We start from the raw sequence: 19,161 nt of genomic DNA, 5'->3' as shown, positions 1-19,161 counted from the left end.
AGATAATTTCCAATTTAATACAAAAGAAATATACACAAGAATCAATAATGACTCATATAACATATCTGGAGCATTTCCACCTCATTCACTTGAGAAACAGAACGTATTAGTTAGGTTCAAATTCACTAACATTGCGAAGCAATACTTTAAAATTTTTCCAAATAGATTATCAAGATACACAGTACCTGAAATTGTGATATTATCCAGCATTTAAGCCACTTCTATGGAACTTTGGAGTGACGTCATTCGAAGTTAATACTTTTCCTCCTCTTGTAAGTACACACAAAGATGGAGCACAATAACGTATTTCTCAAAGGGTAGACCTCAAACATTTTATTTAAACTTACTGTATACTTCCCAATACAGTTTTATATTAATTTCTAATGGACATTTTTATAGTAATTTCCATATAGACGTGGTGTAAGAATGTCATTATAATATATTGAATAGATTTCTAGAAGAGTGGTTCTTTCATCATGCTGAGTTCAAATGTCAGCATTTTGTAAAAGCCTAATAAGAAGACTCTAATGACAGCTTGCAAAAATATTAACTGTAAAATTGATTTTAAAATGCAACTGATCTTTTAAAATTCACTTCCTTATTAGGCATACAAAGAAATTCATGACAGGAAACTCATTACTAATGTTGGTAAATAAAATTTCATCAAGTAGATGAGACAAGGTAAATCATGTGTGTATTTGTTGTATAACAGAAATGTGTTTTAGTTTTTATGATTTCCCACGGCTTCCTGTCTAAATTAAGAGGATTCCAAAAATTGATCATTCATTTTAGCACTTACCTCATATGTGTGATGATGAGTGTTGTCATGGGGATAAAAAAATCATCCACTCGGTCAAACTGCTTTCCCACAGGCTGGGTGTGAATAGTGTGGTGGGGAACATTCCCACTGGCCAGGGTTATTACCTAAACAGAACACGCCATGGTTAGACATTGGCAGTGCATTCCCTTAATAGTATCAGTGTTAACTTTATTTAGAGATGAAACAAATCAGCAGTTGTTTCTTAGATTCTTTATTGCCATCCTGAAAATTAGTACATCATTAAGCAAATTGGAATTTTATAATTGTTTGCTTATTTTTAACATAGAAATTTGTTTTTATAAAGAAAAAAACAGAAAAAGATTTGTCTTGAATAATTTCTGCTTAAATTATAAAATTATTATAAACAACTTCTGTGTTATAAACATGTTAACCTTGCTATAATGAGAAAAATAAAAACAAGCATACATATGATGTAAATGAGATTATTAGCTTTCCTTCCTTCCTTCTTTCCTTCCTTCCTTCCTTCCTTCCTTCCTTCCTTCCTTCCTTCCTTTCTTCAGTTTTGTTAAGGTATAACTGATGAACAGAAAACTTTTTTTTTTTCAACATTTATTTATTTATTTATTTATTTATTGGGGACAGAGAGAGACAGAGCATGAACGGGGGAGGGGCAGAGAGAGAGGGAGACACAGAATCGGAAACAGGCTCCAGGCTCTGAGCCATCAGCCCAGAGACTGACGCGGGGCTGGAACTCACGGACCGGGAGATCGTGACCTGGCTGAAGTCGGACGCTTAACCGACTGCGCCACCCAGGCGCCCCCAGAAAACTTTTAATATAGAACAGAGCTGGAAATAAAACTGAAAACTCTAAAACAAATCATACATAATATTTTAGCACTTAATAACGTAGAATAGATGAAATTATATTTAACTTTTTCCTCCTATACATTGAAAATAACAGGTTCAAGTAAGTTTTTATCAAAGACTTTTCCTCTTTTTATTCATTGTTAATTGGTTTTTAAAACTTTTATAGTCCATTCAAGAAAAGATGACTACATTTAAACTCTTTTGTTCCTTATATCCCATTATGCACCAAATTCTATCAGTTGTTTCTTCAGATTTCTCACACCTCCATATGTTTTCCTGTTCCTGCTGGACAATCATTGCTCTGTGTTAGCCTTTTAAAGCACTTTCTGCCTTTATTTCTCCCCTTTTAAATCCTTTCTACATATGGCCACCAAATTAAACTTCTTAAACTATTGACTGACTCTCCTAAGTTAAGTAGACTTTCCCCCCTTAAAACTGAGTCTTTTCCTTTGGTTTATATGGCAAAAGCAAATAGCACTTTTGATTTTTTTTCTCTGAAAAACTAAGTTTTCTTCATTTCTTCATTTCTTCAGGCTGATCGCAGCAATAATAACATTTATGGAGAGCTTGCTATATACCAGTATGTGTTCTAAGCAGTTTACAGGCATCACATAATTTAATAGTCAAACAACACTATAATGTATCCCAACATTACTGATGAAAATTATTTTATGCCAATGAAGCATAACTGAGCATCTCATTTGTGTTTGGCATAGTCCTAGGTTGTAAAAATACAGTGCCTCCCTCTGTGTTCAGCATAATGCTCTCCAGTTCCATCCACATTGTTACAAATGGTAAGATTTCATTTTTTTGATTGCTGAGTAATATTCCATTATATATATATATATATATATATATATATATATATATATACATATACATATACATATGACACATCATCTTAACCATTCATCATCAGTTGATGGACATTGGACTTTTTCCATAATTTGCCTACTGTTGATAGCACTTCTGTAAACATTAGGGTGCATGTGCCCCTTCAAATCAGCTTTTTTCTATCCTTTGGATAAATTTCTGGTAGTGCAAATGCTGGATGTACAGTAGTTCTCTTTTTAAGTTTTTGAGGAATGTCCATACTGTTTTCCAGAGTGGCTGCACCAGTTTGCATTCCCACCAACAGTGCAATAAGGTTCCCCTTTCCCTACATCCTCAAAACCATAAGACACTCTTAAATATAGAGAACAAACTGAGGGTTGAAGGGATAGTGGGGTGGTGGGGTGGGTTAAATGGGTGATAGGCATTAAGGGGGGTGCTCTTCAAGATGAGCACTGGGTATTATATGTAAGAAATGAATCACTGGGTTCTACTCCTGAAGCCAAGAAGACTATACTGTATGTTAACTAACTTTTCCCTAGTTCTTAGTCTGGACTTTGTTTCCTGATGGTTCTAGATCCTTCTCATTGCTGCAATTGAATGGGAAGAGGTGGATTACCAGATATTAGGACTGAGCTGACTAACTGCCAGAACACACAAATTGACCCACAATGCACCTTAATCAACAGGCCAGATCTTGGGACAATCCTTGGCTCATTCCTAATGGCATCCTGCTGCTTGTTTCTCTATCTGTAATAACCTACAGCTGCCAACTCCGACTGTCACCCCATCTGGCTGGAGCCTACTTCCTGGCCAATAGCAAGACGTAAAGACTTTTTTTTTTTTAATTTTTTTTTCAACGTTTATTTATTTTTGGGACAGAGAGAGAGCATGAACAGGGGAGGGGCAGAGAGAGAGGGAGACACAGAATCGGAAACAGGCTCCAGGCTCCGAGCCATCAGCCCAGAGCCCGACGCGGGGCTCGAACTCACGGACCGCGAGATCGTGACCTGGCTGAAGTCGGACGCTCAACCGACTGCGCCACCCAGGCGCCCCAAGACGTAAAGACTTTATTCCAAGTTGTTTCCTGGGGACATTTCCTCTCTAATTATTGTGCATTTGAAAAGATAACATATGGATTGTAAATCTGTGTAGATGACAGACTCATGACTTTCAGAACAGCATTTCCTAAATTTTCGTAAGGCATAGTTTCCTTTTAAAAAAAAAAAATAATGATGGGCGCCTGGGTGGCTCAGTCGGTTAAGCGTCCGTCTTTGGCTCAGGTCATGAGTTCGAGCCCCACATCAGGTTCTGTGCTGACAGCACAGAGCCTGGAGCCTGCTTCAGATTCTGTCTCCCTCTCTCTCTGCCCCTCCCCTGCTCACGCTCTGTCTCTGTCTCTGTCTCTGTCTCTCTCAAAAATAAATAAACATTAAAAAATTTTTAAAAAATAATAAAAAATAAAAAAATAACGATAATAAATCTTTGATAATTCATCTGAGAATACTAATTGGAAAACCACAGTCTTATGTACCTATAGTTATGAAATTTATTAGTTGTTATTAATTAATTATAAATATCACAGAAAATATGTTTTGCTTCCATAATTGGTAAAGTTGTATAGATTTAATTATAGTCAAATGAAAACACAAAGTATAAGTATATATATGAGTTTCAGATCTTTGATAAAAATGCTTTCGCACCTTCAAGCTTTCAGTGGCCACTATTATAAGATATATTGCATTAGGGCAAAAAGTTATTGCCTAGCCATCACAACCTGACATCAATACCTCTAGTTCTAGTCTAATCTTTCAACATGCCACAGGAACAATCTAGCAAAAATCAGACCTTGCCCATATTTTTGGTTTGGTGAATTCAGTTTCTCCAAAGGTAAGTCTCTTCCCCTTTGAAACAAATCTTAAATCCCATTTCCTTTGCAGATGTTTCCTGATAATCTTGTTGGAAGACAATTAACCACTAATCTGTTGACATTTCTGCTGAGTCAAGTCTTTCTGAGCAGAGGGCACTGGCAGAGTCGGTTAAAGGATGACAGGGTAGCAAAAAGGCCTTGGAAGCTAAAGGTGGTGTATTGCTCCAGAGAGAGGTAGAGACTTAACTCCTTTGAGCCTTACTGACATTCCAGGGCACCGTCCTGATAAGATTTGCATCCCAGAGTAATAATAATGTCTATCTTTCACAGGAGAGGATGGGTTATTGTGCCAGCAGTCTTAAAAAAAAACTTGGAGACACATAATTGCAGGGTCCTTCTCTTGTTAGTGCAACTGTGCTGAGGCAGGGTAATATTAATCTCTCATGGCATCACCCCATGGGAATGGGGTTGGAGAATTAACACAAATATGCTCCTTGAGTAAGAAATGGTCTGTTCTATGATCCAGAGACTCTGTGTTTCCTGTCAGCCTGTCTATCAATCTATCTAATCTATCACAGATTTATATAGATGTATGTGCATGTGTGTAAATTTTACTTCATGCAAATAAATCTTATGGTATGTACTATTTCAATAGTACTTCTGAATTCTTACATATTGTATTATATTTTCAGGTGTGGAACTTACCTTTCCCTCCATCCAGCAAGTACTTAAAAAAATCATTAAATCTTACTAGCATATTTTTTATTAGACATCCAGAGAAAAAGAACCCATTTTTTAAGGGCTGGATAATGTGTGGGAAGTTACTTAACACCTTTATAAAACCTTTTCCCCCCTTTCTGTATGATATTAAAGGAGTTTGCCTAAAGTGCCTTATGGAAGGATTGCAACACTGAGGATTGCAACATTAATCTATCCAAGTAGCAAATACCAATAGGGAGGGAAAGAAATCAGTTCTAAAGAATATAGTAGAATGAAAATATACAGCTTGTAGGGTGCCTGGGTGGCTCAGTTGGTTAAGTGTCTGACTTTGGCTCAGGTCATGATCTCATGGTTCATGAATTGGAGCCCCACATCAAGCTCTCTGCTGTGAGCACAGAGCCCACTTTGGATCCTCTGTCCTCCCTTTCTCTCTGCCCTCCTCCACTTACTATCTTTCTCTCCCACTCTCAAAATTAATAAATAAGTTTTAAAGAAAGTATAAAAATAAATTAAAAAAGAAAATATATACTGCTTTAAAAGAAAAAAATTAACTTTTATAAGCTGTGTTTATTTTATTTTTAAGGTAATAGAATTAAAATAATTCATAAGAATGTTTTTTTAAAAAATAATATATATTGGCCTGTTTTATCTTGTCAAGATTTAAGAGTGAAATATCAAATAACTAGACGATATTACCATATTGTCATAGATCAGTCAAACAGTTGTCCACAATGAACACTGTAGTCTTTCCATCAAAAGATTGGCCTTGTTACTTCATGTTCTTGAATCTAGGCAAGGAGTATGCCTTGCTTTGATCAATAAGCTGTAGTAGAAGTGACTTTATGTGAATTCTAAGACCTAGATCTTAATTAGCCTTGCAATTTCCACTGTCTTATAACCTGGAACCACCATGTTGCCAGATGCCAGTCTAAAGGATGAACAGGCACATGCTAGAGACACAAGCCACCCAGCTAATCACCACTATCACATAACAAACGTGGGAGTGAGACTATTTTGAACCATCCAGCTACTGTAATCAGATGAGTGCAGCCATCTGAGTGTTTCTTAATCATGCCCACAAACTGCCCAGATTGCTGCACCACAGAACTATGAGTAATAAGTCATTGTTATTATTTTTTATGTTTATTTCCCTTTGAGTGAGAGAAAGAGACAGAGCATGAGCAGGTGAGGGGCAGAGAGAGGGAGGCACAGGATCCAAAGCAGGCTCAAACCCACAAACTGCAAGATCATGACCTGAGCCAGAGTTGGGTGCTTAACCGACTGAGCCACCCAGGTGCCCCATTAAGTCATTCTTTAATTCTGTTTAATACATCAAATTTTGGGGTGATTTCATTTGCTACAGCAAATAACTGAATAACTATTACATGTTAGATGTTACTTATGACACATATTTCTAGTGAAATATAAAATGAACCATCATTCTCATAGTTCCTTTAAAATCATTTCAGTAAACTTGCCTCTTGTAAGTTAAATATTGTAAAACTAAAAATACTTCAGAATCATTTAAAGTATTGGTAGTGACAACTGACAAAAAGTAAAAAAAAAAACCAACAAAACAAAAAAAATTTGCATGTGAGACTTAGTGAAAACTGGCCAAAGTTAATGATTTAGGACTTTATAAGAAGAGGAATCTTCACAGCAGTGCTATAATCAAGGCAGTTTGAGAAATAGATAAAAACACATTTCCAGGGCCAAATGTTCTTTCTCATTCCCTCTCAGTTTTCTGTTAAACTTGTAACTCCAAAAATTGAAAGACTGTGCCAAAGAGACATTGTCAAAATATATATTTTTTTCTCTACTAAGTTCTGTATAAACAATTTTAAAATGTAAGCAAATTCCACAAAGATTCTACCACTTATTCCCCAGTTAGAAACGAGTCTGTGCTCAGATAATAACACACTATCTTTCTGGAAAAATTGGAGATGTGTCTTGAGACTGTCCAACTCTCTTAGTCTCTATCTCCATGCCACGTTTTGAAAGAGAGATGGAAACAAAAGAAATCTCATGCAAATTGGAGTGAGGAAGGTAATTGCTGAAAGGTAAATTATGATTTTTTTCTTCCTAAAGGCATCAGTTTTGTCATCATCGGTCATTATTTTTGCGTATAAATCTAACCTTTGATAAGTATGACCTACAGTATTTTCCAATCCAAACAAGTACTTGAGTATTATCTCCCCCTGCCTTTTCTATGCAGATCTAGATGTGATTAAAGTACAGTCCTCAGATGGAAGAATATCATTGCTAAATAGTTATAAATATCCAGTGATATATCTAAAGGTTTAAAAATCATTGTTTTCTCAAATATACTGAAATGTACTTACTTGCAATGTTGGAGAAGTCTTTTCCATGGTACCCCAGCTTAACACCCATACCTGGTCATGTGATTTGTCGTAGTGTAATTTAACTGGCACAGGGTCTGTGCTTACTGCCTGTAATAAATAAGAGTTGAAAAAAATGTTTTCAGACTGAAATATTAATTTAAAACTATGCCAAAAATTATGAAAGAACACAAGAGTTTAGATGTCAGATTAAAAATTTATGTTGCAAATTATCTAATTTTCTAAACCTTCATTTGATTAATTTGGAAATATGATACTTTACCCAAGCATATTTTTTGAATAATTTTTTGCCCATATTTTTATGTAGTCTTAAGTTCCTTCATTACCTATGCAAATTGTGTGTCGTAGAGAAGCTATTTAGAAACTCAAGGTATATAAATGATTAATATGTGTATTTTATTCAATTGTTGAACACACGTAAGAACTATGTTTATACTATTAGTTTTTTTTTTTTTTCATTCTAGTGCTGGTTATGGGATTTCGCCATCTATAATGCTAAAATGCCTGCAATCTGATATATGGTTGTAACTCTAATGACAGATTACCTAATTTAGTTTCCTTAATGAATAATCTAATACTACAGAAAGAAGTAAAAGCATTATTTTAACATATTGATGTGGTAAATGTGTTTTTCTGCTAATATATATAATATTTAGCAATTACTTAAAACAAAACTTCCAAAAAACAAATTGCTGCCAGGAAGTTATTTCACTCACCTTAATTTCAAGCTATTTATATTTCAAGCTAACACCTTTTTCAAGTAATTTCCTGTAGTGGTTTCCTTACATATTTTTTTTCTGATCATATAGCATTAAACAAATTGTATTCAATAAAACTACCTTTATTCAATATAGAAAGCATTTCTTCCAAAAGCTCTGTTCAATATCCCTAGAGAATTTCCCAGTTTTTAGTTAATAATGCAATCCTCTTCTCAGTGGATTAAAGGTAAACTACTGTTGGTTGAACATGTGAAGGTTCATGCTTTAGTTAACATGTTGGCAATTTAGTCTTACCAAAGTAACTATTTTCTAAAACCTTGTTCTGCATTTTATCTATTTAAAATTCTCAATACTCTTGGATTACTGCAGTAATTATTTAATTTCTAAAAACACCTATTTAAAGATTTCTGTATTAGTGCCCTTGTCACTTTCTTCCTAACAGAGCCACTATGTTGCTTTGGGATTAGGTGGCCATCAATGTTCTCAGGGAAGGTAGCCCACTTGGTGAGCATCAGAGATTTAAGCCTACTTCCCTTTTTTTTTTTTTTTTTTTTTTTTTTTTTTTTAGGGATTCCAGCTTTATTATTCCCCTTTTACACAAAACCAAGTAGAAGAAACAATACAAGATTAAAACTGCAAACGTAGTCAATTGGTAGAACACATATACACAAAAAAATCCAGACAGCAAGACAGGCTTATCTACAATGGGAAACACATGTAAAAATTAAGGTAGTTTGTAGTTTTCATATGGAACATTAAAAAAAAAAATCAAACATTATGCTACAATGGGTGCCATTGTTTACAGTAATATTGAAGGGGAGAAAATAACACTTATTTAGGGTCCCTTTCACAAGTGCGAAGATTCCCAGCCTCTCTAGAGGCTAGAGTGGTCACATAGAATATTCCCCTTTATACATGGTAAAGATTAATGTGATGAATGATTTTTGAGAATGCTACTGTGCCACACTTTCTCTTTCTTCCTGCTTTGGATGCTCTCATATGAGAACAGTAAACTTTAATTTCCAAAGTCATTTTGAGGCCATGAAACAATAAGCTTAAGAAGGAAAACCCAAGCAACACTTGGAGGATTTGGCAAGAGATAAATGAAACGAGACTGAATTCTCCGTAACAACCTTGAGTTGCTACACAAACCTAGAATAACTGTCTCTAGACTTGATGTTATTCGGGATAATTAAATGGCTTTTTTACTTAAGAAATAGTCTGATATTTTGTTCATTGTAATCAAGTGAATGCCAGATGTTTCATTTAAATTCTTCATATCCTCATTGACAATTTCATTGCATATACAGCAAAAGTGCCATCATTAATCATTACGCTAATAACAAAGCAATAAGATCCTTTTGTTTTTCATATCGTAATATTGTATTATTTGTAAAATTTGATCTATGTGTGATTATAACGTTACCCTATTTTGCATGCAGCTTAAAATGGAATAATCTACAATGTAAAGATAAAATAGTTCAATACAACAACAAAAGCAACATTAAGAAAAGGCTCTTTGTTTTTCAACTGTTAAGACACAGTTAAACAAAGATCAAAGATGTTTAGATAACTTTAAATATTAAGGAACAATTTAAATGAAAATTTCCATTTTGCCAGCTCTTATAAGTTTCAGTCCAAGGGTTATGTTAATATCCACATAAAACAGGATAAGAAATGGAGACTCGGTCTTACCAGTAGTCATCTACAGGTGGTCAGAAGAGCTGAGATTTGATAGTCTGTGTTTACCCCCAATGTGGCAACCTCCTTGCACATGAAAGATCATCCTTCTTAACTGATAGTTTAATTCCTGACAGTGCGTATGTGGATATGGTGCACTTCTATTTATGCCTCATGTATAGGAAACATTCTTTGGGTTTTTTTTTTTGTTTGTTGGCTTTGTTTTTTGTTTTGTTGTTTTTTTTCTTTTATGGAAGGTGGAAGGAAACCCACAGACCCCAATACATGCAGTATTATCTGTATAGACAGTGCAAACGAAGCCAAGAATCAGTGAGAGGCAGTAGTACCCCATGCTTCTGAGCATGCATTCTGAAGCTAACTGCAAGTTTTAGCCTCTTCACTTAAGTTAGAAAAATAATAGTACCTTGGGAAGTTACTAAGCTTCTCTGTGTTTCAGTTTCCTCTCTGATAAAACGGAGACAATAATCACACCTACTTCAAAGGGTTGTTCTGAATATTTTGGTAAGGTAGTAAATATAAAGTACTTAGGGTATGCCATGGAAATACTACTACTATCAGAAAAGCTAACCTAACTAGAGGTATTTTCATGACAATTAGCATCATAATATTTTAAAGTTAGAGATATAGTACCCTTATTTAGCAAATGAAGAATCTGAGACCTGGAAGAGAAAGTAAATAAACACTGTCTTTGTCCTGAAAGAATTTGTAGACAAGAGGATGAAAGAACTTAAAATAACTAGATGTGGCAAAAAATAAAAATAAGAACCAAATGCCACGAAAGCTCAGGGGAAGGAGTAAAAAGCAGGATGAAGGATAGGGGCATGAGGTGATACTTTGATTGAGCTTTTAAGTATGAATATTTTTATAAATGGGAAGACAGAGACTATTTTATATGGGAAGACAGAGACTTAGAATATGTTTCAGGAGACGTCAAAAAGCAGTCCATGAATAATTGCCTTCAAGTAAATTAAGCTATACATATTTGAAGGAGAAAAATATCAATCAATTTTCAAAACAGCTTCAGAGTTAGAAAAATATCTGCTCAATGCTCTCCCAAATTTTTGAACATTTTGCCTTTCAGGATTTCAAAGTTTTGGTATTCAATTCTCTTCAATTTATTTTGGGATTTGGTTATAAAAGCTCACCAGAACTAAAAAAGATATGTGGATCAAAATGAAGAAAAGTACATCTGACATACTTTATTTGGAAAATGTTTAACTCTAGGAGATAAAAATATGTTTACAACATTTCAAGTGTGCAGATATAACACATTTCACAGAAGGAACATTTACATGGTTTTCAGTAACAAATTCATGTAACAATGACAGAAATATTTCCAAACAACCATTTTCAGGCTAATCTTGCCATACCCAATTTTCAGCCAAAAAATTGTTATTTTTCTTACTTATATTGTCAACTTTTGAAAGGACTAAATTGCATGTATTGTATTGTATTTCACAAAATACCTGCTTGTATACTCTGGAAATTACTTTAAATGTTGAGTAAGTTTAGACCATTAGCCTTTATAAAAGAGAAAGACACTATATTTGGTACTTAATTTTTTTCTTCCATAATTAAACCTGTAAACTTCAGTGTTATAAAATAGTTTAAATGTTTCTCCACATTTTATGAAAAGGATTGTAAATTTTCTGTTATCCTTTTTTGCCCTCTCTCTCCCATGCCTCTCATTCTCCGGAACAGGATTCCATCTGCCTTTTAAATACTGATCTCTGCAGCATCTCCCCTGCTACCGACAAGAACAGAGACTCTATCCTCTTGACCCTCATCACATGGTTTCTAACATCTAACTTTATACTCACCAACTTTCTCAACAGATTTGTCAGGATGCTTTTGTTTGTTTGTTTGTTTGTTTTGTAAGCATTAGACAGATCATGACAATAATCTGCTCTAAACACCACAGTGTCTTTTCCTTTCCCTCAGAGTAAAGCCAAAAGTTCTTCGAATGACTACCAGGCCCTAGCTGACTTGCCACTTCCCTCTTCTTTCTCTGACTCCTTCACCTCCTCCTCCAATCAAGGTGCTCTTGGTCTCCTGCCATTCATCCAACATGCTTTCCACATGTCTGTCTTTTGGAGGACTTTTCCCCTGAACTTATCCACAGATAGCCCAGTGTCTGCTTCCTCAACACCTCCTTTGTTCAGAACTCGCCTTCTCAGGGAGGCCAGTCTGACCACCCTGCTTAATACTGTTAGCAGCCTTCACTTTGTGCACATCCCCTCATCCTTAGCTTGCCCAATCCCACATGGCCTTGCACTACCATTTTACCTTTTCTAAAGGACTTACTACCTCAGCATACATTATGCAATATACATTTTAATATTCCCATCTTTCATTTGTTTTCATCCAATGGATTCTAGGTTGCAAGAAAGCAGATTGTTTGTGTTTGTGTAAGTCAATAATATCACCTATGCACTTAGAACAATACCTTGTAAATAGCAGTACTCAACATACAATTAATGGACCTCTAAATCTACTTAATTGGGGAAACAAAATTGCAAAATTAAGGAACATTCCAAAACTTATTACTATCATTATTATTTTTTTATTTAAGAAAGACAATTATACTCTGTGCTATGCTTATTATAAACAAGGTTTTTAAAAATGTTTTACAAATACAATTTCTTTTAATCTTCGTAACAGTCTTTGTGATGAGGTATGCAGTATCATTATCCCCTTTGTACAGATAAAAATGAACTAAAGTACCACTATTGATCCCTCCTTATTGTAAAGCTCCCACATTCTCTCCAAATGCCGTCATGTTTAGTGTGCATTACATCACTATTCAAAATACAGATGAATTCAAGCTTCCCACATTGTTCCGTATATTAAATGTTTATAAAATGTAATATGTTTTTTTTAAGAAAAAAGACATCCTAGTATCTCCTTCTCACAATTTGTCATTTTCATTCCTTTATGCTGCACCCACTCCACTTTGGAGACCATTGGTGTATATAGGTTTTTTTTTTTTTTTTTTTCCTGCAGCTACTAACCATTTACCAAGAAAAAAAAAATGATATAAGTTGAATAACAAATGTTCAAGAATATGTGATTGGAAAAAAAAAGTGTATATGTATTCATCTTTCACCTCACAGCTAACCTATATAGAATGCTCATTTATTACTTTGTATAAATTTGTTTTAATTACTGATATTATTTTACTAGGAAAATTGCTTTCAAACTTTGCCTGGAGAAGCCTATGGAAATGAGATTTTTATTTGTAGCAGGTCATTGAAATCCTGACCATAATAGAACAAAGGGAAGCAGTTAAATCTATTGAATGATTCCATGAGACTTTGTTCAAAAAATTTTTTAATGTTTATTTATTTTTGAGAGACAGGGAGAGGCAGAGCATGAGCAAGGGAGGGGCAGAGAGAGAGGGAGACACAGAATCTGAAGCAGCTCCAGGCTCTGAGCTGTCAGCATATAGCCTGATGAGGGCTCAGACCCAAGAGCCAAGAAATCATGACCCGAGCCAAAGTCAGACACATAACCAGATGAGCCACCCAGATGCCCTGCATAAGACTTTGTTTAAATTAAAGGTTCTGATACTGCAGACTGGAACTTTTTCTCCCATATAATAAACACGATGATTTTCTGCACACAGTATCCTTTGCTTGGCCTGGTGATATTCAGATAATTAAACCATAATCCTACTTCCAAAAATTTTCATTTTCAGAAATATCTTAAAAATTACAATATATTGTTACCATAACTAATTAATAGTAGTGATCTAGGTATTCAGGTCTGAGAATCCATATTTCTTAATTTTCCATATAAGTACCGTTTTCAGAGTGTTATATTATGTTCAATTAACTTCTTACCCTATTACTTTCTTTTTTTTTGTTTCTTTTATAATGTTTATTTATTTTTGAGAGAGACAGAGACAGAATGCCAGTGGGTTAGGGGCAGAGAGAGAGGGAGACACAGAATCCGAAGCAGGTTCTAGGCTTAGAGCTGTCAGCACAGAGCCCAATGCGGGGCTCGAACCCACAAGCCGTGAAATCATGACCTGAGCCGAAGTTGGACGCTCAACCAACTGAGCCACCCAGGCGCCCCAGTATCCTATTACTTTCTTAAAATATACTATATAATGTAATAATAAAAAGGTTTTATTTGTACCTTTATAAAGATATTGATAATTTTCTTTCTTTAATATTTTAAAACATTGTTTAAGGATATAATTTACTTACACTATAAGGTTTTGTTTTGTTTTTTCTCTATGTCAATCTACAAACCTTAACTCCTTCATAATTCCAACATACCTACCATTATATAAATTTATCAGTATTTCTTGAGGGGGTGAGGCAAATATAAAAAATCTAAAATACATGCTATATTGGGCGTCTAGTTGGCTCAGTCAGTTAAGCATCCACTTCAGCTCAGTTCATGATCTCATGATTCATGAGTTCAAGACCCAGGAAGAGCTCTGTGCTAACAGCTCAGATCCTGGAGCCTGCTTCAGACTCTGTGTCTCCCTCTCTCTGCCCCTCCCCTCCTCGCACGGAGTCTCACTGTCTCTCTCAAAAATAAATAAACATTAAAAAATTAAAATACTTGCTATACTGGTCATGGCCAGTTGCATCAACTTCTATAAAGATGGCTTATTTTGTAAGGGTAAAATACTGATAATAGCAACGAAGATACACAAAACTTGAGGTTGAGTCTTGACATGCAGGAACAGTGAAGCACAGCTTGTTTATCAGTCTGACAAGGAGAGTAGCAGCTGGCTAATTAAGTGAACCTAATTTAAACTAATGATGTCGATTCTCAAGATAATGTGCTAATGGCTAGAGGAGACTGCTGATGACACTTAAGAATACTCCCGAGGTGTCACAAGCCACTTTTGCATCCAAGCAAAACCTGATTTTGCTCCACAGAAGACAAAATGAGGTCAGTTGGTTACTAGTCAATCTCTTTTACAGCCAAATATCACCTGTATGCCACTCATAAAAATTTCATGTGTTCTTATAAAAACACATTTGATGTTTAAAGCAACACCAACGTTATAGACTCCATTAAAATGTTGTGACCTTTTACTTTTTAAGCTGTTGATACAAATGATATTGTTGCATCCACTGAAAACAAATAGACTCCAATGATAATATTTTATCATGGATTTTATAAAATCTAACGTTGTCAAGAAAATATTTGTCATTTTAATAATAAAATGTAACAAACCTGCTCAAAATGTTTAGATTTTTAATTCTAAAATACACATTTAATACCAATCCACACAGCCTTTTGCAGGTGTTTTCAGGCAAAAGTAAAAGTCAGAAATATGATTTCTTAGATAAGGTCAGTGTAAAACACTAGGGATCTACTTTAATTAGATTGAAAAAGAAAGCTCGAAAGATTAAACTTAAATAAGAGTAGTGTTATTTTTCTTCTCTTTTCTGTTTTTTTAAGATTGATTTGGGAATTCACTGTTCCATTTATATATCCACACTATGGAAAATTCTATGGTATTTTTTATCATGTTTGGGAGAAGATGAACTAACTTTCTGTTATAATTAATATTCTTAGCTGTATAATATACTCAGGTTTGAAAGAAAGAAATAAACAGCTACAGCACTCAATCAGGAAGTATAACTTTACTTGGATGCAAAAAAGACTGACTTCAAATCTAGGCTAAGTTGAGAAAAGTGATCAGAATGAGAAAGAGATGCTTTACTTTTTATAAAATTAGCTTTGTGCTTTGCAGTTGACTTTGAGTGTGCCGTGTATTTGGATATAAATACAGCTTTAAATCATAAAGTGTTTTTTTTTTTTTAATTTAGTCTTTCTTTTTTTTTTTTTTTTTTTTAAATTTTTTTTTTTTTTTTTTTCAACGTTTATTTATTTTTGGGACAGAGAGAGACAGAGCATGAACGGGGGAGGGGCAGAGAGAGAGGGAGACACAGAATCGGAAACAGGCTCCAGGCTCCGAGCCATCAGCCCAGAGCCCGACGCGGGGCTCGAACTCACGGACCGCGAGATCGTGACCTGGCTGAAGTCGGCCGCTTAACCGACTGCGCCACCCAGGCGCCCCTAATTTAGTCTTTCAAGTAGCTAGAAATGTTTTTTTTTTCCTTAAGTAGTTTTAAAACTTGAACTACTTGGGTTATTAATTTATAAAACAGAGGGTTCAATATTGAAGTCTGTAAGATCTATCATGTTGTTTTCAAATTGGGAAAACCTTGAGGGAATTTATAATTCTAAGAGATGAAGTGTTTCAAGTACAAAAATAGAACCACTAGGATATTTATAATTCACCTTTAAGCATGTACTTTTGAAGACTAAAATTTACATACTGTAAGGTATTGTTAAGACAAATATAAGGATGTGTTCTTTCACCCAGAAGGTAGTAGACATATGGAACTCATTATCTAAAGAGTTCACAGGCTGAAATTACACACGGTTTTGAAACAAAGAGCTTAGACAAATTAAAAAATTGGAAATTCTAATTTTTGGGCCCCTGGGTGGCTCAGTCAAGCATCCGACTCTTGATTTTTCTCAGGTCATGATCTCATGTTTTGTGGGATAGAGCTCCACCTTGGGCTCTGTGCTGACAGTAAGGGGCCTATTGGAATTCTCTCTCTCTCTCTCTCTCTCTCTCTCTCTTTCCCTCTCTCTCTCTTTCTCCTTCTCCCCCTCTCTGTCCCTCCCCAGCTTATGCTCTCTCTCTCTCAAAATAAATAAAATTAAATTAAAAAAAAGAAGATTCTAACTTCTATATTTAAAAGGAAAGCAAACTTTTATGTATATATCTAAAATTTTAAGTTGATATTTACAGTCAACCAGTCAACCATAGGTTTCAATAAGTAGTATTTCTATCAGAAAGAATACTAGACTGAGTGTACTCAGTATGGAAATTTTCATTTTAAAACTACAGTGATGTCTAAATTTCTATAGAACAGATTGTTGCAGAATGACCCAAATCATTACACTTGCTACTTCACGTTCCTTCTTTCCAGTGAGGTATTCGGTAGCCCCTATAATTCAAAACCATTTCTTTTTATTGATGGAAAGGCAACATTCAACTTCATCATACACCTTGCCAGAATTGTGTGGGAAACCCCATGACACTCTACTGCCTCAGCCTTTTTGCTCCAAATATTAAGTTCTTACATTTTTTTTTTCCTACAATAGGAACATATCTGGTACGTTTTTCTTGGTTCCTACTGTTCTCCAAATAGAAGGCAGCTGTAGAAAGTGAGGCAATAAGGCTGATAAATGGTGTGTGGGGCAAAATGCATCAAGAGAAGGTTAAGATTTGTCTTTGATAGTAGAAAGTATGAGAATATACAGAGACTATCCCCAGAGGAGGAAGAGTAGATAAAACAGGAAGAGAGCCACCAAGTCAACTTTCACCTCTAAACCCAGTTGGGACAGAATATTTTGTGTTGTTTTGTTTTAAAGCTCTTAAATTAATATTCCTTTTTATTCTTTTTTGAGTTACATGTTTCCAACATATTTTCCCTTTAATTTGTTCCTTCCCACATTGTTTTTAGAATTTACTACTTTAATACTTTCTTAGTTTCTTCTATTCTCTGCTAGGATTGTGGTTATATATTCTTTTATTCAACTCTAATAGTGTTAATCGTGACCTTTGTCCTTATTCTTTGCCAAAATTCCCAGAGTTTACTTTTACTTAGTCTTTTTTTTAATAAATCAATTTTTGTCTTTTATACATTTATTCCTTTGTGTATTTATATATACAGGAAAAGCTTGGATTGCCAGTAACTTGTTCTGTGAGTGTTCTGCAAGATTAGTAAACATTTCTTATAAATTTTAACTTGATAAGCTAATTATGTCTTGCAATACAAGTAGTACATGACACCAAAAATCACATGATCACAAGTGAGCGAATGGTTCTTGAAATTCGCTTTGATATACAAGTGCTTTGGATTACAAGCATGTTTCCAGAACAAATTATGCTCGCAAACCAAGGTTTTACTGTATATATTTGTCTTTATATTTTCCTTCTTTCATAAAGATTATTCTGATTTTCTTTAGCTAAATTCTAAAACTATCTGGTTAAATGTTTTATTTTTACCTATTATTAATTTTTTTAATTAAGGAAAAAAACCCTCAAATCATAGTCTTACTTGGATTCAACATATTTATTTATGGTTATCAATATTACTTGATATTGATATTAATATTTTAAATTTACTTTGGTACTGTTAATAGCTTAACATTGTGTCAGAAAATCAGTATGAAATAATTTCATTTCTATTTCTTGAGACTTAATGTGTAGCCTACCATGTGGTCATTTTCACTAAATGCTATGGTCTGAGTGTTTGTTTCTCCCTCAGAATTCATATGCTAAAATCTTAACTCTCAAAGATGATAGTATCAGAAAGTGGGCCTTTGGGGAGTGATTAGGTCATGAGCATGGAGATTATGGAATTAGTGTTTTTAAAGAAAGATCCTACAGAGATTCCTCACCCCTTCTACCATGCGAGGACACAGTGAGATGGCACTATGAACCAGCAAGAAAATCCTCACCAGATCACAACCATGTTGACACCTTAATCTTGGACTTTCCAGAGTCAGAACTGTGAGAAATAAACTTCTATTGTTTATAATCTACACAGTCTGTTGTATGCTCTTTGTAATGGCCCTAATGGACAAAGATATAATAAAATGTTTAGTGATGATGTATATATTAATCATTGCCGGATGCAAAGCCCAACACGTACATCTGTTCAAGCATAGTAATACTGTTGTTCAATTCACATATAGTGTTGATTTTGTTGATTGGTCAAGTATAGATTTATCAAATTCTTCTCACTTTGATCATATGTCAATCTCTACTAGTAGTATGGCAATAATCACTTTACAAAATTGTAAGCAATCATGTATGTTTTTAGTCTTATATTTTCTTAATAAAGTAAACCTTTTATCATTATCAAGTAACTTTCTTTAACTTAATACTTTGTTGCCTTAAAGTTCCTTTAAAATCTGATGTCAATATAGCTATATGAGCTTTTTTTATTTTTTTAGCATACTTCCTGCATCATCTGCACTGTCCTTACACGTCAATTTTTCTTTTATCTCTTATCTCATAATGTGCATATGGCTAGGTTTTCATTATTCAGGCTGACAGGTCTCTTTTTTGTTTTTCATTGAGTTACGTTAGTCCATCCTCAGTTATTGTTATTGTGAACATATTTTTTTTAATTTCTATTTATTTTATTATTTTTTAATACGTGAGTATAGCTGACACACATTATTACACTAAGTTTCAGCTTAGTTATTTTACAAGTTTATACATTATGCTATGTTTACTATAAATATAGCTACCGT

The 19,161-nt window shown here is 34.4% G+C and overlaps 1 protein-coding gene across 3 annotated transcripts in view; it reads right to left on the bottom strand.

Annotated features, from left to right (window-relative positions):
- Positions 1–19,161, bottom strand: part of FSTL5 (follistatin like 5) — a 766,041-nt gene that overhangs the window by 54,221 nt on the left and 692,659 nt on the right. For all 3 annotated transcript variants that reach the window (XM_045464161.1, XM_045464179.1, XM_045464171.1), the window contains exons 14-15: positions 7,412–7,519; positions 800–924 (exon numbers count right to left, since the gene is read on the bottom strand). In XM_045464161.1, the coding sequence (XP_045320117.1) occupies positions 800–924; positions 7,412–7,519 (233 nt within the window). The remainder of the gene's footprint in view (positions 1–799; positions 925–7,411; positions 7,520–19,161) is intronic.

Source organism: Leopardus geoffroyi, chromosome B1 (assembly GCF_018350155.1).
Source record: "Leopardus geoffroyi isolate Oge1 chromosome B1, O.geoffroyi_Oge1_pat1.0, whole genome shotgun sequence".
Lineage (NCBI taxonomy): Eukaryota > Metazoa > Chordata > Mammalia > Carnivora > Felidae > Leopardus > Leopardus geoffroyi.
Note: the sequence above shows the minus strand (reverse complement) of the source record. Positions and strands in the feature narration are given on the sequence as shown.